Source organism: Ovis canadensis, chromosome 5 (assembly GCF_042477335.2).
Source record: "Ovis canadensis isolate MfBH-ARS-UI-01 breed Bighorn chromosome 5, ARS-UI_OviCan_v2, whole genome shotgun sequence".
In the NCBI taxonomy this organism is placed as follows: domain Eukaryota; kingdom Metazoa; phylum Chordata; class Mammalia; order Artiodactyla; family Bovidae; genus Ovis; species Ovis canadensis.
The window spans coordinates 32860691-32883217 of NC_091249.1; the positions used below are offsets into that span (position 1 = coordinate 32860691).

Below are 22527 nucleotides of genomic sequence, written 5' to 3' on the forward strand. Positions count from 1 at the left end.
AAATGACACACCCAGAGGCACCACGGCAGTTCCAAGGCACTGTCAAAAGACCAAGGAGTGGGCAGTTGCCCAATTCCTGGAAATCTCCACCCTTTCCCCTAAAATAGAATAATCCTCCCACTCGTTAGCCTATGAAATTACCCACCCTATAAAAACTAACCACACCACATTTCATGGCCGCGCTTGCCCTCTGCAATGGCCCACACTCTGTCTGTGGAGTGTACTTCTCTCTGCATCTGCATAAATCCATCTCTTACCTATCACTTTGTCTTTCACTAAATTCTGCAGTGAGACTTTAAGAACCCGAGTTTCATCAGGTCCTGAAACAAGGCACTGTGGGTTTTGGCTGGGTTCGAGTTCCAATCTGACATAAATGGTTTCAGAGGGAGGAGGAAACTGGAAAGCAGGGAGTGGAGGGGGACCTGGGGGTGAGCCCCGGGGGGTGGCCGAGGCTGGGAGAGCGGCCTCCTGAAGGGTGGAGGGCTCAACCTGGGGGCCTTAGGAGGCTCCCCGGGCCCGAGCCCCCACTGTCATCAGCATCATTAGAAGGACTCTACCGAGCCCACTATTTTTGCCCAGTGGGTTACACTGGTCCTAATTCCTCATGATAACCCGCAGGATGGCTGTGAATTTTTCACTTGTCTAATGTTATACTGAGACTGAGCAGGGGAGCCTGGATTCCAGCCTGGGTCTGACTCCAATCCTTCTAGAGAAGGCAGGGCTTTGAAACACATGTGTGCGTGACATGGGTCCCAACTGAGTTGAAGCCGCCGGCTTCCCCCAGCCTTGACCCAGCTCAGCGCCAGCCCCAACCCGGCCAGAATACTGGCCGCTCCGCACAGACCTTTCCCTCCTGGCCTTCAGCCGTTCCTCCTCGTACCTGGAAGGCAGAAAAAGGAGAAGGCTTAAGAGGTGGTCTTGGAATCCTCTCCCCTTGGGGAACAGGAAAGCAGTCTCACTGTCACATCTGAACACATGCCAGGCTTCAGAGCAGACAGGATAGCCTGCAGCTACTTTACAAAGCCCCACCTCATCCCACCTCAGGGCAGGGATAGCTGTTTTACTGGCATATTCCAGTGTCTGGTGTTGCTGCAACTCAGCAGACATTTCTAGCATCTGCCCTAAACAAAGCCAGGATAAAGCAATTTATTATTACTGTGGCTTTGTCTACAGATGCTCCCTCCCCGCAACAAAGGGCCAGAGAGTCAATATTTTCGGCTTATCAGACCAGTCTCTGTGGCAACCCCTTGATTCTGTTGTAGCTCGAAAGCAGCCGTGGATGGTTTGTAAATGGACAAGTATAGCTGTGTGCCAATAAAACTTTATTTATAAAGACAAGCCAGGGGCCAGGACTCACTGGCCCCTCTGCCTGCACTAGAGGGGCCAGGTCCGCTGTATTCTGTCATTTCACAGGCGCCTGTTTCACTCTATTTCCCTCTGTCTTGCTCTCCCACTCAGGTCTGGTTCTCTGGCAGCCTGACTGGCAGAGCATGGGAGGTTGGGAGATGAACAGCTCTGGGGATGATGGGGATGGAGGTGGGGCAGTGCTCCCACAGCATAAGACACTCACTGTAGCACGCAGTCTGGGATCTGCACGTGCTCCATGGGGATGAGCTGCTCCAGATCTTCCAAGCTGTGCACATACTGGATCTTGTTGATGAACTTGACGCTGGCGGGAGGAGAAGGAGGGACACGTCTGAAAGCCAGCCCTTGGGGTGGTGACTCAGGGTCAGAGGGAGCGATGGCAGCCAGGGATGCACACGCAGCCCCGTTCCAGGATGCCCAGCACACTCACCCAAACCTCCCTCTCAGCCCATGCCAGACCTCAGCCCCTGCCCCTGGTGCGGGTACAGAGCAGAACCTGGGGTCTCCGCCTGCAAGAAGGGAAGGCTCCTGAGCCATGTGTCTGACACCAGTCCCTGCTGAGCAGAGAGTTGTTCAGTCGCTCAGTCGTGTCTGACTCTTTCAGATCCCGTGAACTGCAGCACACCAGGCCTCTCTGTCCTTCACTATCTCCCTGAGTTTGCTCAAACTCACGTCCATTGAGTCGGTGACACCATACAACCATCTCATCCTCTGTCGCTCTCTTCTCCTCCTGCCTTCAATCTTTCCTAGCATCAGGGTCTTTTCTAGTGAGTCAGCTTTTTGCATCAGGTGGCCAAACTACTGGAGCTTCAGCTTCAGCATCGGTTCTTCCAATGAACATTCAGGGTTGATTTCCTTTAGGATTGACTGGTTTGCTCTCCTTACAGTCCAAGGGATTCTCCAGAGTCTTCTCCAGCACCACAATTTGAAGGCATCAATTCTTCGGCACTCAGCCTTCTTTTTGGTCCAACTCACATCCATATACAACTACTGGAAAAACCATAGCTTTGACTATATGGACTTTTGAGCAGAGAGGGAAAGAAGGAAGAAAGCAGAGAGGGACAAGATGCTATTAATATCAGACTCCAGGCTCCATCTTCCCCAGGAGGTGCTCCTCTGTGTCAGTCTTCCCAAGAACACTTTCATGGCACAATCGTCACTGTCTGGTGGCACCCGTAGTCACTTGGGCATGAGACAGGTGCACGTGGGGACTGCTGATTCATCTTCCATTCTTCCCGGGTGAATGGCTTCTTCCTGTCCAAATCCAGCTCTGGCCACTGGCTACTACTGATGTGACTGGTCACCAGCTTGGGGCTTTGAACTTGTGATTTTTAAAAAAAAAAAAATTACCTTAAATCTAATTTTGGTACAATGCCAAATAAACTCCTTTTCAAGGTCAAATCAGGTTTTCTAACAATGAGTTATGTTCTCTAAGGCTCAGAGAAAGTAACTGTACAATAAGTCATAAAATAATCAAATGGGGACTTCTCTGGTGGTCTAGTGGATAGGACTCGGAGCTTCCACTGCAGGGGGCCTGGGTTCGATCCCTGGTTGAGGAACTAAGATCCCACATGCTGAGAAGCATGGCCGAAAAGTAAAATAATAAAAAATAAAAAGAGGAGCTAAAGAGCCTCTTGGTGAAGGTGAAGGAGGAGACTGAAAAAGCTGGCTTGAAGCCCAACATTTAAAAAAAACTAAGATCATGGCATCTGGTCCCATCGCTTCATAGCAAATAGAAGGCGAAAAAGTGGAAGCAGTGACAGATTTTATTTTCTTGGGCACCAAAATCACTGTGGATGATAACTGCAGCCATAAAATCAAAAGACGCTTGCTCCTTGTAAGGAAAGCTATGACAAAAATCTAGACAGTGTGTTAGAAAACAGAGACGTCACTTTGCCGACAAAGGTCCATATAGTGGCCATATCACACAGTATGAGGGATCTTAGTTCCCCCACCACGGATGGAACCCAAAATCCCCGTGCACTGGAAGCACAGAATCTTAACCACTGGACTGCTGGGGAAGTCCAATTTTAAACTGTGTAAAGCAACAATACAGACTCCCCAAAGAGGAGCTGGAAAATGGTGATTAAAAAAAAAAAAGACACATGGCAACCCAGGTGGGTATCTGGACTCAGATCACGATCTCACCTGATGAAAGGGCGGGAGATGGCCAGAACGGTGCGGATGAACCAGGATGGGTGGACGATGATTAAGGACTTCAGGTTTTTCCGAAGTCTGTGTGGGGAGGCAGAGAAAGCAATATGGGCTCCCTGGGGGGAAAGCCCCGGGGAGGGAGCAGCTAAGGGGTGTCACCCACTCTGTGAGCCCAGGCGGTGCTCTGATGATCTCCATTGACGGGGAGGAGACTGAGTTTTGGTTAAGCTAAGCCCACGCCCCCCCACCCCTGGAAGAGTCTGCAGGTGGCAGAGCCCATGTCTGGCCCCGGCTCCCTCTTAATTTAGATTCTGAGGATCTGACTGTGTGGCCATGTGCGTGCGTGTGTAAGTCACTTCAGTCGTGTCCAACTCTGTGACTCCATGGACTGCAGTCCACTAGGCTCCTCTGTGCATGAAATTCTCCAGGCAAGAATACTGGATGGGGCTGCCATGCCCTCCTCCAGGGGATCTTCCCGACCCGGGGATTGAACCCGCATCTTTTACGTCTCCTGCATTGGCAGGTAGGTTCTTTACCACTAGCGCCACCTGGGAAGCCCTTGCATGGCCACATCACCTTTCCTTCCTAAAAGATTTTCTAGGGCCCCCAGTTCTAAGCGCCTGCTACGGGCGAGTTGAACTGCAGCCCTCTTTGTCTGGGAGCGGGACCACTGCAGGGGTCATTAGCTAAGGTGAGATCATATCCCAGCAGGGCCTGCCGCCTAACCCACAGTCACTGGCGTGTTCTTATAAAAGGGGGCATTTGCACCCAGGCGCGCACAGGGACGGTTCTCCCTCACGGTTCCAGAAGGAACCGACCTTGCGGACAACTTGACCAAGGACTTCTAGCTTCCAGAACTAGGAGACAACTCACGTCTGGTGTTGAAGCCGCCCAGTCTGGCCCTTTCAGAGTGGGAGGGACTTCAGTGCGAGGCGGTCCCTCAGCCCCACGCACTCACCTCCTGTCGATCATCTGGTAGCACTTTTTCAGCCAGCCAATGCCCGGCATCCTCCGCCGGGGCGTGGCGCCGTTCAGGTACACGATCATGTAATCTTCCGCCACGAGGAGCTCCAGGCTGCTGATGACGTACCTAGTCATGGGGCACAGAGGACCAGGGACCCGGCAGGGCTGGTTCAGAGTCAGGAAGCCCGGTTCCCCGGGCCTAAGCCCTCTGTCCCCTCCTTTCTGTTTTTACCTGCGCTGGCTGTGTCACACCTGTTCAGGTGTCGTTGGCTGTCCTGGCATGCTCAGCCGGATAGCGGGGGAGGGGAGCAGAGGACTCCCAAACACCCCCCAAAATCTGGGTCAGTGGGCACAGTGATAGTAGTTGTTACTATCTTACTGAGGAGTTTTGTTTGTTTGTTTTTTTAAAAACTGAGTCCCTTGGACTGCAAGGAGATGAAACCAGTCGATCCTAAAAGGAAATAAACCCTGAACATTCGCTGGAAGGACTGGTGCTGAAGCTGAAGCTCCAGTACTTTGGTTACCTGATGGGAAGAGCCCACTCATTGGAGAAGACCCTGATGCTGGGAAAGACTGAGGGCAGGAGGAGAAGGGGACCACAGAGGATGAGATGGTTGGAGGGCATCACCAACTTGATGGACATGAATTTGAGCAAACTCCAGGAGACAGTGGAGAAGAGGGAAGCCTGACGCCCTGCAGTTCATGGGTCGAAAAGAGTTGGACACAACTTAACAACTAAACAATTTTTTTGAGTGTTTACTGGGTGCCAAGTGATTTATACCCTTGAACTCATCTAATGTCTCCATTAATTCTGGAATGTAAGTTTCAACAGCCCCAGATGCCCTTGGGGGACAGATACCCACAGCCAGTGGTCCACTGCACCTGACTTTAGGGACCTGGGGTCCATCCCAGCCCTGTCTCCCCCTAAGTGATTTCAGAAGAATCCTCTCCTCTTTCGGCCTCCACTTCCCCATCTGTAAATCAGGGAGACTGGGCTCCCTGGCAAGTCAGGCCACTTTCTGATCTGACCTTCCATGGGTACTTCCTCTTCCTCTGGTCCACCCACCCTCACTCCCGTCTCCCGAGGAAGAAGGAAATCTTCATAATAATGAAAATAGGAGTGATAACAATTTGCTGAGCTCTTACTGTCATCTGCCAGGTTTTTTTTTTTTTGCCACACCAGGAGGCATATAGTGAGTTTCAGGATCTTAGTTCTCCAACCAGGAATCAGACCCACAGCCCTGCATTAAGAACCCAAGGATGGTGTGGTCTTAACCACTGGACACCAATGAAGTCCTACCAGGTGCTTTATGCTTAATTATCTGTCTCCATCCTAGCAAAACTGTACCTGTGTGTCCTTGGGCAAGTGACTTAACCTCTCTGTGCCTCAAGCACTGCAGCCACAGAATGGGAGGCAACTGTACCTGCCCCACAGAGTCTTGCTGGGGAGGAACGTGCTCTCACATACACAGCCCTTAGCATTGTGGCTATCGCATAGTGGGCATGCATGCTCAGTCGCTTCAGTCGAGTCTGATTCTGTGGGACCCTGAGGACCGGGGCCTGCCAGGCTGCTCTATCCATGGGATTCTCCAGGCAAGAATACTGGAGTGGGTTGCTATGTCCTCCTCCAGGAGATCTTGCCAACCCAGGGATCGAACCCATGTCTCTTGTGTCTCCTGCATTGGCAGGTGGATTCTTTACCGCTGAGCCACCGGGGAAGCCCACCCTGGTCTGCCCGTGGTCGAGCCCTTCCCTGGTGCCGGGCAGAACCACCCAGTGTGGTCCTTGCTGCCTGTCCTGCCCACCGGCTGGGAACCTCAGAACTGTGGGCAGCTGGGATGGAGCGGCCAGGTCACTTACAGGAAGAGGTTCTCCATGATGTAGTGGTAGTCGGGGGAGCTGCTGTCCGGGAGGAAGCAGGCGGCAAAGACGATAATGGCGTTGAGACCTTCGCCGTAGTACCCTGCGGAGAGGCAGCTGGTGAGCAGCGCTGGGCAGGGCTGGGCAGAGCCCTCTCCCAGCTCTGAGTTGCCCTGTGCTCTGCCCCGTGCACGTGTCTCATAGCTGGCCGGCCCCCTCCCACCCACTGCCCGTACTCAGAGGACACAGCTCTGAGCCCCAGCAGCCTGGCTAGAGAAGCCAGAAAACATCTTCCATGGGGGATGCCAGCCACCCTCATGGGTACCTCTGGTGTGCCCCCACGTGTCTAAGCCTTGCCCCCATGTGAGTTTCATCCCTGCACACCTAGACACTACAGCGGAACATCCCCCTGACTCAGAAGAAGACACCGAGGTTCAGAGAGGACCGCTCCTGGGCCCTCTAGTTGTTGGAGCCAGGAGGGGGCCTCGGGGCATGGTCTCACCTCCGTGGGTCACCACCCTCATGTAGGGCCGGATCATGTGTAGATCGATCCGGTGTTCCTGTTCCCCAATGATCACCGTCCTCCACAGACGCCCGTTGGCTGCGCCGCCGTCCTCCGCCGAGCCGTCCCCAAACAGATCCGCGCTGTCCCCAGGCATGTTCTTGGCAGCGGCCACGGGAGTGTCATCTGGAGCAGGGCAGCAGGGAGGGTGAGAAGGAGGGACGCCTGAATCTGGACATCTCGTCCCAGCCTCCCTCTCTGGGAGGGCTGCCCTGGCCGCCCGTGGCCACAGAGCCTCTTCCTCTCCTCCCCAGGCCAGAGGAAGACCACTCACCTCACCCTTTTTCCGGGTAGAGCCCATTTCTTGCTGGGTGACCTTGCACACATTTCTTTTCCCTCTCTGGGCTTCTCGGGGGTTCTTAACCACTCTTGAAATTATCTGTCTCTTGCCCATCTGTCATCCTGCAATCTCCCCGCCTCAGAAAATAGCCTGGCTGTTTCCCCAGCTGCTCAGGCCCCAAACCCAGCTACCATCTTCGATCTCTTTCCCCTTCATATTTCACATCCACCCAACAAATGCTGTGCCTCTGCTTCCGTCCCCATGGACACCACCATTGATACCTTTTTTAAAAGTACTTATTTGATTGCGCCGTCTTAGTTGCAGCATGCAGGGTCTTTAGTTGCAGCATGCAGAATCTAGTTTCCTGACCAGGGATCGAACCTGGGCCCCTGCATTGGGAGCATGGGGTCTTAGCCACTGGACCACCAGGGAAATTCCCTGTTGCTATCTTTCTGACCTGTGTTCTTGCCTTGGAATATCAGCTCCAGTAATACCCACCCAGTGAGGCCAGTCCCGACAACCCTGCAGAAGAACCCTCCTCACCCTAGGAAGCCTGGTTCAGGGTGTCTTGGGCTGGGCACTGTGGACATTTAGGGCCAGTCACTGCCTGTGGGGGGCATCCTGGGCACTACAGGGTGTGGAGCAGCATCCCTGATCCCACCCCCTCGATGCCAGGATCCCCCAAGTTGTGACAACCACAGATGCCCCCAAATGTGGCCCAGTGTCCCTTGGGAGGGTTGAATTGCCTGAATGAGCCCCCCTGCCCTCTCCCATCACCTATTTCTCCCACAGCACCAGCGACCAGGTGCAGTTACCTTGTGCCCATTTGTTCTGTTACCCAGAGCCCTGCTTTCTGACTGCCCTGAGAGCAGGCAGGCACCGTGTTTTCCCAACGGTCCCTGCCCTCTCTACCCTACCCCTACATGGCAATCAAGACCCGCTCCACGTACACCTGTGGAATCAGGGGGCGGCCCCTCCTTCTGGTCTTGATCACCTTTGATCAAGTGAATCGGGTGAAAGACACATCTCCCAGCAAAGTCCACAAGTCCACGAGAGAATGCATGTGCAGTCCCAGGGCCTGTTTTGGGAGTCTTGGGTTGGAAGCCCCACCCCAGGATTTCCATGGTGAGTCAGTGGTTAAGACTCCATGCTTCCAATGCAGGGGGAACAAGTTCCATCCCTGGTCTGGGAACTAAAATGCTACACAGCGTGGCCAAACCCCCCACCCCACCCAAAACAACAAAAGAAGCCCTGCCCGCTGGGAATGGAGGAGGAGGGGACTCTGGCAAGATGGCCCCAGAAGCTGAGAGGAGCAATGGGGTCCGATTTGGGGGTCGGGTAGGGACGGTGAGCAACCGACCTCACCTTCCCACTCCAGCTCATTGCCGTTCCCCAGGAACTCCAGTGAGTCGGTCTCATCAGGGGTCTCAATGTCATCCACGTTGATGTCCAGGTCATCGGGGGTGTCTAGGAAGTCATCTGACAGCAGGGAGCCCTCACTCTGGTCCAGGGAAATGTTGATCTCAGGGGCCACCAGCGTCTTTCGCTTACGATGAGCCCCATTGAAGTTCAGCGTGTTGGGAGGGGCTGTGGGGGAAAGGGAAAACAGAAAGTCAAAGCAAAACCAAATCAGTCGCTTGTTTTTTCTTCCCCTTCTCCTATTCCAGATCCGACAGAGATCTGTTCTGCCCTGCCGTGGGGAGTGCTCAGAAATCAGACAACATCCTTTCACAACAGCAGTTAATGGAACCATCCAACTTGGAGGACAAGGGCAGACACTTGGACATTGGACAGTCCTGGGTTCAGAGCCTGACCTTGCTACCCACCAGCTCTGTGACCCTGCAGTGCCACCTTGCTCTGATCTTGACTCAGTTTTACCATCTGCAAAATGGGACTCACAGGTGAGTCGAATCAAGGTCAAACAATGACATGGGGATTAGTCCCCAGGCAGCCTGGTCTTCAGATTGAGCTCCAGACCTGCCAGTATCTGCGCCTTTTGTTCCTTCTGGCTAAGGCTGATGGAGAATGTCCGAGTTCTGCTTTTTCCCTTTCTGGGATGTGTGACTCTAACAATTAACTTTTAGTGATCACATAACACAGGCCAGGCCCTAGCCCACATGTTCATGTTCCGACTTCTGTAGACAGATATGTGTGTTCAGTCATGTCTGACTGTTTTCCACCCCATGGACTGTAGCCTGCCAGGCTCCTCTATCCATGGGACTCTCCAGGCAAGAATACTGAAGTGGGTTGCCATGCCCTCCTCCAGGGGATCTTCCTGACCCAGGGATCAAATCTGTGTCTCTTGTGTCTCCTGGATCTCCTGCCTTGGCAGGTGGATTCTTTACTGCTGAGTCAGTTGCAGCCTTGCTACTGCCCCATTGGACAGATGAGTAAACTGAGGCACAGGGAGGCAGGATCTTCCCACGTCACTCTGAAGCCCATGGGGGTGGATATTCCCCATGGTTTGGACCACTTCCTCCTAAAGACGCTTAGCCTGGACTCTGGTCTCCTTATAAAAGGTGGTTTCACCTCCTGGGCTGCCCCCAAGGGGTTAAGGCCATCTAACAGCCCTTGGAGCAGAGCTAACCCCTCAGGCTTATGGGGTTTACAAGGGGAGGAAAGCCATCCCTTCCCCCAAAGGCAGCTCTGGGAAAAGAGGCTGACCTTCCAGAGAGCCCAGAAATTCTCCCTGTTTCAATACATAGCCTTTGAAGACAAAATTAATAAATGGACATGAGTCTGAGCAAACCCCAGGAGATATTGAAGGACAGGGAATCCTGGTGTGCTGCAGTCCATGGAGTCGCAGAGAGTTGGACACGACTGAGCGACTGAGCAACATCAAGGAGAATCTCACCCCTCTCTTATATTGGATGACATTCATAGATCCATAATTAAATGGACCACATTTTTTTTAAAGTATTTATTTTTATTTATGTATTTGATTGTGCTTTGATTGGTCTTACTTGCAGCATGTGGGATCTAGTTCCCTGAGCAGGGATCCAACCCATATCCCCTGCATTAGAAGCTTGGAGTCAGCCACTGAACCACCAGGGAAATCCTTGGACTACCTTTTTTTTCATTTTGAATCTCATATATATATATATATATATATATATTTTTTTTTCACTTTGAAGCTCTCGATCCATAAGCAACAGGTCAGACTGCTTCAAGAGACTGCGGTATAGAAATATGCATTTTGGCAGAAAATTATAAAGACGCAAGGTACAGACCTCCCTTGTGGTCTAGTGGTTAGGAATCTGCCTGCTAATTCAGAAGACACAGGCTCAATCCTTGACCTGGGAAGATCCCACATGCCTCGGATCAACTAAGCCGAAGCACCACAATTACTGAGCCTGCAGCAAGAGAAGCCACCGCAATGAAAAGCCTGCATACTGCAAATAGAGAATAGCCCTCGCTTGCTGCAACTAGAGAAAGCCCTTGCACAGCAGTGAAGGCCTGGCACAGCCAAAAATAAATAAATAAGTAAAATGGAAAAAAACCCATAAGTCATGTTTACCAAGTGTCTGCTATATGTGACGCACTGGCATAATTTCCTGCTCTCACCATGACTTTGTAAGATGGAAAATATTACCCATTTTACAGATGGGGACATTGAGGCAGGGACCTTCCCAGGGATATGACTCCAGTCTTCTCAACTTACCCTGCCTTTTTCATTGGAAGTGTGTTGGGAGCAGTGAATCAGGAGCACTTGATTTAAAATACTGTTTAACCTGGTGGTTCAGTGCTTAAGAATCTGTCTTTCAGTGCAGGGAATTTTGTTTGATTCTGGCTTCCCTGGTGGCTCGGATGGTAAAGAACCCGCCCACAATGCAGGAGACCCGGGTTCAATCCCTGGGTCAGGAAGATCCCCTGGAGAAGGGTATGGAAACCCACCCAGCATTCTTGCCTGGAGAATTCCATGGACAGAGGAGCCTGGTGGGCTGCAGTCCATGGGGTCACAAAGAGTCGGACATGACTAAGTGACTATTTTCATTCATTCATTCTTCCAGGAACTAAGATCTCACATGCCATGGAACAAATAAGCCTGTGCACCACAACTAAGACCCAACCCACTCAAAGAAATAAGTATGTTAAAAAGAATCCTGCTGCTTATGCTGGTGGGATCAGGTTGTGGATCACAGCATGGTGACTGCAAGATTGAAAGTGCAAGGAATCACAGAGGCAGCAATGTCACCATGTGGACCCAGAGGAAAGGGCATTGAACCAAAGAGGATGATTCTTCAGCCTTCAAACCTAACGGAATTTGCCTTTAAAAAAACCTAGTGGAATTTGCCCTGCCAAATTTCAGACTCTCTGGGACTCGTGACCCCTTCATCCTTCCAATTTCTCCCATTTGCAGTGGGAATATCTATTCTGTGTCTGTCTCACCTTTGTACTTTGGAAGCAGAGAGATTGCTTGATTTCATAGGTTCACAGTTGGAGAGGAATTTTGCCCCAGGATGAATCACACCTGAGTTCCCTGCCTCAATGCCCCCACACCTTGAACCCTTCAACTGATTAAATGTGGCCCACCCACACAATGACAGGCAATCTGCTTTATTCAAAGTGCATGAATTTAAAATTAAATCTCATTTAGAAAACACCATCAACGGAAATATCTAGAATCATGTTTGCCCATGTAGCTGGCTTCTATACAGTTAACGTTCACATCCCCCATCTCAAGTTTCTTTTTTAAAAAAGTTAATTATTTGCTCATTTATTTTTGCCTGCACTGGGTCTTGTTGCTGCATGGAGGCTCTCTCTAGTTGCAGTGAGCAGGGGCCACTGTAGTTGCGGGGCGCAGGCTTCTCACTGAGGTGGCTTCTCTTGCTGCTGAGCACGGGCTCTAGAGCGTGGGCTAGGTAGTTGTGGTGCATGGATTTAGTTGTTCCACAGCATGTGGGATCTTCCCGGATCAGGGATTGAACCCACGTCTCCTGCACTGGCAGGTGGATTCTTTACCACTGAGCCACCAGGGAGGTCCCTCAAGTTCCTTAACTTAATCCTACCTGCAAAATTGCTTTTGCCACCTGAGGGAACATTTGTGGTTTCTTAGAATTAGAATCTGGATACCTTTGGGGGCCATCATTGAGGCAGTCACACCTAGGAAGTGAGGTACTGTTACCACACACCCCTCGTTTTACAGAAGTGGGAAGTGGAGGCCCAGAGGGGGAGAAGGGAGTCACTCAAGGTCACCCTGTGGGGATGCGACAACACTGGGCAGAGAATGTATGCTCAGGTGGGAAAAATGGCTGGCACTCTAGGGTGACCAGCCATTCAGATCCATACAGATTGGCCCCAGAGACCTGGGACAGCTTGATCCCTCTAGCTGGCTCATGGGCATAGTATGGTACAGGGGTAGGCAGAGTTGGTACTCGCTGCTGTGTAACCTCAGGGATGTGGCTATCCTTCTCTGGGTAGTCTTTCCTCTCTAGGGTGGGCTCTGTGATGGGCTGCATGGGGGAAATGCGGGCTGCATGGGAGCTCTCAGCAGGACTCTGCCAGGAGATGCCATAGAGGAGAACAAGTGTTTGAAGTAGCCCATCTCGCTGCCCTAGACCCCCTGTTTTCAAAGTCTAGGCCTTTGTGTCCTCAGACCCATGAGCCCTCTTGGGTGCTCAGGGCAGGAGAGCCCTCCTGATTTTATGCCTGGCATTCCCCCGGGCACTTTACATAAATCATCTCATTTAATCCTTCTGTGGAAGGCTCACTACCTGCATTTCGTACATAAGGAATTGGAGGCACAAAGAGGCTGAGCCACCAGTTCAAGAACACACAGAAACACCACACACTGACTCCACACACATCTCTGGGTCACCATCACAGTTGCTTTTCCCTACAGGCCTTGGAGGTGAACAACCCCCTTTTGTGACATTCCATCCAGGAGGCATGGCCTCTGACATTTCTACAGTTACAGTCCTGGGCAGAGCCCAGATCATGTGTCCATTTCTGCACACATGGAAACTTACAGGACGTGTCTTCTGTGGGGCTGCCAAGCAAGTCCATCCCCGTCTCTTCTGGGAGTGGCCTGCAGACCCAGCCGGGAGTGAACACCAGCCACCAGGCACCACAAGTCCAGCAGCAGAAGCGTGGAGTTCAGACAGAATGATAGTAACAGAATTTGTTTAGTTTTGGGAAATCATTGGGAGAAAATACATCTGTTCATGAGCACAGAAAATCACAAACCATCAGCACCAGAGGGCTCTCATCAGATAATCTAACAAATATTAAGCCTTTTTTTTTAATACATTTTTTTCGATGTGGACGATTTGTTGGGCTTTCTTGGTGACTCAAATAGTAAAGAATCAGCCTGCAATGCAGAGACCTAGGTTCTATCCCTGAGTCAGGAAGATCCCCTGGAGGAGGGCATGGAAGCCCACTCCAGTATTCTTCCTGGAGAATCTCATGGATAGAGGAGCCTGGTAGGCTGCAGTCCATGGTGGGCCAAAGAGTCAGACATGACTGAAGCCTCTAACATACACACATATTGAATGTGTTACAATATTGCTCCTTTTTTTTTTTAATGTTTTTATTTTATTTTATTTTTTGCCGCATGTGGGATCTTAGCTCTCCCACTAGGGATGGAACACTTGCCCCCTGCATTGGAAGGTGAACCAGGGAAGTCCCGTAAACCTTTTTTTTGGATAGTAAAAGCTGGGGCCCAGAGAAAAGGAGGGTCTCATCTATATTATATTTGGAATATAAGCAGCATTCTTCATGGGCTGACCCCACAGGGTTTGGTCTCCGATGAGCCAGAAATTGTCCGATAGACATAGCAGACAACTGAGAGCGCTCTCCATGGCCCACGCTGGACAGGCCTGACCAACAAAATATATCATGAAGTATTGGATGGTGATTCAAAGGACAAAATAAAATGTCCACGAGTCCATACAGAAGCAAGCAAGTGATTGAATAAATAAACATGGGGAGAAGAGACAAATTTTTCTTGCACAGGAGAATTTCAAATAATGTATGTAAACACTCTATCCCCAGGAAGATAGGGAGTAACTTCTTCTCTGTAAGCATGAGTCGGGCACAATGACTTCCTTCCAAAGGGGACAGTATGGGAAAAGGGAGGCGTGACTCTACAGTCGAGACACCTGACCAGCATGACCTCAGCCCGGGATGCAGGTCAACACCAAAGAAGAGTCATGCTGAGGACAGGCACCCCAAGATGATGGATGAGACGGCCCCTCACCTGTGTACTCCTCCCCACACCCAGCGCCCCAGGGTCACCATGAGAAAAACACCAGACAAACTCCCACGGAGGGAAGTTCTACAAAATCTCTGACCCCAGTCCTCCTCAAAGCCATCAAGGGCATCAACAACAAGGAAAGTCTGTGATGGACTTCCCTGGAGGTCCAATGGTTAAGACTTCACCTACCAATGCAGGGGGCAAGGGTTCAATCCCTGGTCAGGGGAGCTAAGATCCCACATGCCTCCTGGCCCAGAACTTAAAACAGAAGCAATGTTGTAACAAATTCAATAAAAAATTTAAAAATGGTCTACATCAAAACATCTTTTTCTTCTTTAAAGTCTGAGAAACTGTCATAGCCCAGAGAAACCTAAGGAGACATGATGACTAAATGTTATGTGGGATCTTGGGTGGGATCCTAGGAAAGAAAAAGAATATTAGGAGAAAATTGCTATGGATATCTCAATAAATTGTGGACTTTGGTTAATAATGATGTATCAATACCAGTCTATTAACTGTAACATAGGTATCAGCCTCATCTAAGATGTTAATTACAGGAGGTGTGTGTTTTGGAAGTTTTCTGTAATATTCTTGCAACTTTTCTGTAAATCTAAAGCTACTAAAAAGTAAAATTTTAAAAAGAGAAAGGCAGCCAGCTATGCATCTGTGCCCCTTTAACTGGTGGAGCACGAATTTGCAAAACAAGACCTGCTTTTCCTGGCAATGCCCAGGCTGTTTTTTGGACCACAACTCACTCTGCCTGATTCTGACCCACGTGCTCTGGCTCCTTTGCTCCCCAGGGAAATACTAAGGCGGAAGGGTTTGCAGAGCGCACGGGTCTGTCAGGGGCTCCAGCTGCAGGGCCTGCTGACTCAGGGAGGCACTGCAGCGGTAACTCATCTCTACAACTCAGCAGTGCCAGCTCAGCTAAACGGGGAACTGTTTTGATGGAGAAGGACAGTAGGGCGTTTTTTCTTTTCTTTTCGAATCGTGGTGCAGCAGACTCTTGAGTCCCTTGTCAATCCTAAAGGAAATCAACCCTGAATATTCATTGGAAGGACTGATGCTGAAGCTGAAGCTCCAATACTTCGGCCACCTGACGTGAAGAGCCGGCGCATTGGAAAAGATCCTGATGCTGGGAAAGATTGAGGGCAAGAGGAGGAGGGGGCGACAGAGGAGGAGATGGTTGGATGGCATCACCAACTCGATGGACATAACCTTGAGCAAACTCTGGGAGACGGTGAAGGACAGCCCGGTGTGCTGCAGTCCACGGGGCTGCAAAGAGTCAGACACGACTTAGTGGCTGAACAACAACAAGGACACATTTATTCTATCGCCTCTGTTCTTCGTAGGGCATGAGCTGGCACCCTCTGCAGGATGGAATATAATCATGCTTTTTCCTCCACACCCTTCCCCTACTCTGCCCACCTTTCTCCCATTCACCATCCTTTGAATGTTCTTTGAGTAACCACTATCTTCCAGGAGTATTGGTGGGTCTTGGAGGTAAAGGATGAATTGGGTGACACCCTGCTCTCATGGAGGTCAAAAGTCAAAACTAAGCAGAGGTGCAAAGGAAATGAAGACACACATCTATGCAAAAACTCATACCCGAATGCTTACAGCAGCTTGACACACTGGAGACAACCCAAATGTCTATCAAGTGATGAATGGATAAACAAAACATGGTCCATCCACAGACTGGAATATTATTCAGCTTCGAAAAGGAGAGAAGCGCTGACACTCTGAGAATAAGGGAGGGACCCTGAGAATAAGATGCTCGGTGAGAGAAGCCAGATGCAGAAGGACACACAGGGTGTGATTCCGTTTATATGAGACATTGAAAACAGGCAAATCCACCGACCCAGAGAGTGGGTTTGTGGTTGCCAGGGAAATGGGGAATGGCTGCTGATGGGAATGGTTTCATTTTTGGGGTGATGGAATGTTTTAGAACTAAATAGAGTTGATGGTTGCACAACAGATGAGTTGTCCATTTAAGATGGCTATTTTTATATTATGGAAATCTCACCTCCATTTAAAAGAGCAGAAAACAAGTTTCGGATTAAGTCAGAAGGTTTTAAAGAGGCATCTTTCTTTCAGATCGAGATAAGACAATTCCCATGCCCGTTTCATGTACACATTGCTCTGTACCTCTGGTCTGTAGCTGACACCCATGCTCTGAACATGGGGAGGGCAGCTGGTAATTCATGAATACGTCCAGGGTTCCAGAGGACAGGCAGCACACCACCTACTTGCAAGATTACCCAAAATTGTGCTCCCAAATTGCAGACTGGCAGCTGATGAACCGCTGCTAGTTCTGTCCTGCCCACACAGCATTTCACAACATTTTTAACTCGCTGTCAAATCAGAGATGAGACACAAAAACTCTAGATTTCAGTCTTTTCTTGAATCAGATCTGCCCTCCTTGTATGGTAACCACCTCCAGGAGCTGACTGTCCACCACCCCTGCTCACCTGGATGTTGGAATTTCCTTCTAGTTCCTTTTCTCATTGACTCTGCCTTCCCTGCACCCGTCAGTTTGAGGCTGAAGTCCTGTTGTGCTAGAATCAGCTAGAACCGTCATTTACCCCATGGCAGGACACTCCCTGTGTCGAAATGTTGACATCTTGTTGAAATGCATCATCTTATTTGCTCCTCACAGCATCCCTATGAGGCAGGGAGAAGACTGTTTCACAGAGGAGGAAACCAAGGTTAAACCAGGGAGAGCAGGGAGTGCTGAACCATTCATACCGGCTGAGCTGAGTCCAGTCACTGCCCACTACTGCCCCCTTGTGCCCAGTCTGCACATGTGCGCCAGCCCCTTAGGTCCACAGTACTGCAGCTTTCAAGGCCAAGTGTTGTTCAGTTGCTAAGTTGCATCTGACTCTTTGTGACCCTATGAGCTGCAGCACGCCAGGCTTCCCTATCCTTCACCAACTCCTGGAGTTTGCTCAAACTCATGTCCATTGAGTCGGTGATGCCATCCAACCATCTCACTTTCTGTCGCCTTCTTCTCTTCCTGCCTTCATTCTTTCCCAGCATCAAAGTCTTTCCAATGGGTCAGCTCTTCACATCACAGGGCCAAAGTACTGGGGTTAATTCCCCAAGCATCAGAAAGATCTCAGCTTCTGCATACCTGAAACCCCTTCACAAACTCCAAGTGGATCCAGATGGCTCCATGTAGCACCTGCTTTCTGTCTGTGTTGGGAAACCCACGTGAAAAGTGGGGTTCCCTGACTCCACCAGGTGTACAGTGTGGCTTTATGCTTCTGGCGTGGGTTGCCTTGCATCCCCTCAAAACGTAACTCAGGTCTGAACTCCCAGTACCTAGGAATGTGACCTATTTGGAATAGTTGCAGACATCATTAAGATGAAGTCATACGAGACTCACTGGTGGGCTTATAAGAAGAGGGAGGTTTGGACACACACACAGAGGAGAGGGCCATGGGAAGATGCAGGCAGATGCAAAATCAAAACCACAATGAGGTACCACCTCATACTGGTCCAAATGGCCAGCATCAAAAAGTCTGCAAACAATACATGCTGGAGAAGGTGTGGGGGAAAGGGAACCCTCCTACACTGTTGGTGGGAATGTAAATTGGTGCAGTCACTATGAGAACAGTATGGAAGTTCCTTCAAAAACTAAAAATAGAGTCACCCTATGATCCAGCAATCCCACTCCTGGGCATATATCCAGGGAAAACCAAAATTTGAAAAGATTTATACACCCTTATGTTCATTGCGGCACTATTTACAATGGCTAAGACATGGAAGCAACCTAAATGTCCACGGATGGATGAATGGATAAAGAAGAGGTGGGACCTATAGACCATGGAATATTACAGCCATACAAAAGAACAAAATAATACCATTCACAGCAACAAGGATACACCTTGAGATTGTCATACTGAGTGAAGTAAGTCAGACAGAGAAAGACAAATATCATGATATAACTTATATGTGGAATCTAAAAAAATGGTACAAATGAACTTATCTACAAAACAGAAAGAGTTACAGGTGTAGAAAATAAACTTATGGTTACCAGAGGGTAAGTGGGGGGATAAATAGGAAGATTAAGATGGACATATACATACTTTGTTTTTGTTATTCGGTCACTAAGGCAAGTCTGACTTTTACGACTCCGTGGACTGCAGCACGCCAGGCCTCCCTGTCCCTCACTGTCTCCTGGGATTTGCCCAAACTCATGTCCATTGAACCAGTGATGCTATCCAACCATACACACTACTATACATAAAATAGATAACTAATAAGGACCTACTGTACAGCATAGGGAACTGTACTCAGTACTCTGTAATGACCTATATGGGAACAGAATCTAAAAAAGAATGGATACACATATGTGTGGATAACTGACTCACTTTGCTGTACACCTGAAACTAACAGAATATTGGAAACCAACTAAATGCCAAAAAATTTTTAAAAAACAAAAAAATAAAACACAAGCTTAAAAAAAAAAAGATGGAGGCAAGGAGTGATGCATCTGCAAGCTGGGAAGCGTCAAGGATGGCCAGCCCCGCCCCGAAGCGGGAAGAGGCAGCCAGGACCTTCCCGAGCCCCTGCAGAGGGAGCCTAGCCCGGCTGGCCGACACCTCGACTTTGGAGGTTTAGCCTCCAGAACTGTGAGAGAAATGTCTCTTATTTTAAGCCAGCGCGTGTACTTTGTTAAAGCACTATCCAAATTTCCCTTCTGGGCATTCCTTCTGGACATGACGTCTGTGAACCCTCCAGCCTGACACCTGTGATCTAACCAGGCTCTCTTACATACTGCAGTCCCTACCATGCGAAGGTCCTCTCTGTCCCAGCGCCTTTGCACATCCTGCCCCGCTGACTAGAGGGGCCACTCCCTGCTTTCTTTGCCCAGTGAAATTGCTTAGCCTTTGAGGCTGGGTTAGTGTCCTCCAGAAGACCCTGTCTGAACCTGACCTCCACCTCACCCCTGCATTCTGCCTCTTCCTCTCTTGCTTTGGTGAGTCACAGGCCTGGCCCTGGAAGAAGCAGCCCTCAGCAAAGGTCTGTTGAAATAAAGATTGAATCAGGGCACATTTTGCAAGTGGCGGGGAAAGGCCAAAATCAAGAAATACCTGTCACTCATAATCAGCTGATATTGCAATAATTCTGGCTTCAGAGGTGGCCCCTAGACCTAGTTCTACCCTCAGGTCCTACTCTGTCTTAATGTTACTCATAGTGTGAAAGAAAGGAATTCGGAATAAACTGTGGGCCCCAGGACCTTTGAATATGCCTCCTGCTTCCCAAGTGGCTTCCCAGGTGGCTCAGTGGTGAAAGAGTCTGCCTGCCAATGCAGGAGACACAGGTTTGATCCCTGGGTTGGGAAGATCGCCGGAAAAGGGAATGGCAACCCATTCCAGTATTGTTGCCTGGGAAATCCCATGGACCGAGAAGGCTGGCAGATTACAGTCCGTGGGGTCACAAAGAGTCGGACACGACTGAGCACTGCTTCCCAAACTTCTCCAGGCTTCGATGACCTTCAGATTGGCCACGCTGCTTCAGTCTCCCCTCCAGGGCTTCCCAGCCTCTGCTTCTGCCTGATCCACAGCCACCTCTGGTGCAGGGTAACAGCAAAAACTCATTCTGGGCATTAAGTAGGCTTTTCTGAGGCTCAAAGCTGGACTAGCAGCTCCAGGGCTTATAATAGGACTCTTGCAAACCTAAGTCGAGGGAACTGCGGAGAGGCCTTCAAAAATTCTAGGCAACTTTGGTGGTTTCAGACACTCAGATAAATCTACCCTTCTTTGCACTTTCTGACACCTTTCCCCATTCATCTTGTTCTGGTCTTCCCCAGCACCATCACATCTTGGCTGGATCAGAAAGCCTTGTGGGGAAACTTTCCTGGTGGTCCAGTGGCTAATACCCCACACTCCCAATGCAGGAGGCCTGTGTTCAATCCTTGGTCAGGGAACTAGATCCCACATGCTGCAACTAGGGATCTAGCCACAGCTAAGACCTGGCAAGGTAAAGAAATATTTTTTAAAAAGAAAGCCCGGGGTTGTGAGCAGAATCACAGACCTCCCAGCCCTCGCTCCCCATTCTCCCACCTCACCCCCGGCAGTCACGCTGGCTCAGCGGATGCAGACAGGATGTTCTGGACCTAACTGTGTTCTCCCAATGCCCAGTATGACTGAGTTTGGAGACAGGGTCTTTAGGAGGCAATTGAGATGGAAGGAGGTCAAAAGTGTGTAGTCCTGGAACCTCTCTGGTGGTCCAGTGGTTGGGACTCCACCCTTCCACTGCAGGAAGTGGGGGTTCAATCCCTGGTTGGGGAACTAAGATCCCACATGAGCAGTCAAAAAAAAAATGTGTGGGGCCCTGATTCCTTATGACTGTGGCCTTACAAGAGGAGGGAGAACCATGAGAAGGCTCTCTCTCCACCACTGAGAACAGAGGAAATGCCAGGTCACAAGAAGCCAGGAGGAGAGCCCTCACCAGAAGCCAGCCCTGCTGGTACCATGATCTCAGACACCCAACATCCAGAGCTGTGTGAGAATAAACACCTGCTGTTGAAGCTGCCCCACATGTCGTATTCTGTTGTGACAGCCCAGTGTCGCCGGAGTTCAGGAAAGAGAAACGCTGGAGTGGGTGGGGGACTGTGGATGCTCAGGGCGCCCCATCACTTCCTGCCCTAAACCCACGGCTCCTGCCTGACAGTTTCCAGGACTGCTGAGCTGGACAACATGCAATCACTGCTGTGTGTGCGTTGAACTCGGAGAGGGAGCATGCTTGGCCTGCCCTGTGCAGGGATGGGAGCATGTAGACAGAGACTGAGCATAGCTAGATAGACAGACGATAGACAGACACCGAGAGAGACAGAGAGAGGAGGGAGAGGGAGGACAGTAAAGGGATATCGACAAAATCTCAAGTCAGCAAATCTGGGTAAAAGTTTACAGACATTCCATACACCATTCTTATAATTTTTATTTTCTAAGCTTGGGACTATGTCAGAATAAAAAGTTACAGGGCAGAGGGATAAATCGGGAGATTGGGATTGACATATACATACTGGGTGTGGTCAATCGCTTCAGTCATGTCAGACTCTGTGACCCTATGGACTGTAGCCCACCAGGCTTCTCTGTCCATGGGATTCTTCAGACAAGAATACTGGATTGGGTTTCCATGCCCTCCTCCAAGGGATCTTCCCAACCCAGGGACTGAATCCGTGTCTCCTGCACTGCAGGCAGATTTTTTTTTTTTTTTGCCACTGAGCCACTGGAAAAGCCCATACACACTACCATATATAAAATAAATAACTAATAAGGACCTACTGTATAGCACAGGAAACTCTCTAGAATGCTCTGTAATGACCTATATGAGAATGCTGCTGCTGCTAAGTTCAATCGTGTCTGACTCTGTGCGACCCCATAGACGGCAGCCCACCAAGCTCCCCCGCCCTGGGATTCTCCAGGCAAGAACACTGGAGTGGGTTGCCATTTCCCTCTCCAATGCATGAAAGTGAAAAGTGAAAGTGAAGTCGCTCAGTCATGTCTGACTCTTAGCGACCTTCCAGGCAACAGTACTGGAATGGGGTCGCCATTGCCTTCTCTGTATATGGGAATAGAATTTATAAAAAGAGTGAATATATGTATACATATAACTGACACACTTCGCTGCACAGCAGATACTAACACAACATTGTTAATCAACTATTTGTTGTTGTTCAGTTGCTAAGTCATGTTTGATTCTTTGCGATCCCATGAACTGCTGCATGCCAGGCTTCTCTGTCCCTCACTATCTTCCAGGTGCTTCCAACATAAGCACCTCTGTCTGAGTCAGACAACCCCTGATTCTATTCCTTCCAGCACAGCGATCCCTTCCTGGGGCCAAACTCTTCCAGAGTTTGCTCAAACTCATGTCCATTGAGTCGATGATCCAACCATCTCATCCTCTGTTGGTTGGTATCATTGACTATAATCCAATAAAGGAAAGGAAAAAAAATTACAAACACAATGAAGAGCTCGGATGCTGCAAGACCTAGCACAGCCCACTGAAAAAAAAATTTACAAACAAAACCCACAGGCTGAGACACCTAATCCTGCACCCACCTCCTTAGCTGTGAGATGCTAGCCAAACCCTTCCCTACCTAGGTTCTCAGTTTCCCCATCCAACTTTCCTTCAGTC

The 22527-nt window shown here is 49.9% G+C and overlaps 1 protein-coding gene across 1 annotated transcript in view; it reads right to left on the reverse strand.

Moving 5' to 3' along the window:
* ATCAY (ATCAY kinesin light chain interacting caytaxin) overlaps positions 1 to 22527 on the reverse strand; it is a 32332-nt gene that overhangs the window by 4515 nt on the left and 5290 nt on the right. Inside the window, exons 2-9 of the mRNA XM_069590314.1 lie at positions 13154 to 13212; positions 8550 to 8771; positions 6845 to 7030; positions 6343 to 6445; positions 4478 to 4609; positions 3514 to 3600; positions 1571 to 1669; positions 845 to 880 (exon numbers count right to left, since the gene is read on the reverse strand). Of these exons, the coding sequence (XP_069446415.1) occupies positions 845 to 880; positions 1571 to 1669; positions 3514 to 3600; positions 4478 to 4609; positions 6343 to 6445; positions 6845 to 7030; positions 8550 to 8771; positions 13154 to 13212 (924 nt within the window). The remainder of the gene's footprint in view (positions 1 to 844; positions 881 to 1570; positions 1670 to 3513; positions 3601 to 4477; positions 4610 to 6342; positions 6446 to 6844; positions 7031 to 8549; positions 8772 to 13153; positions 13213 to 22527) is intronic.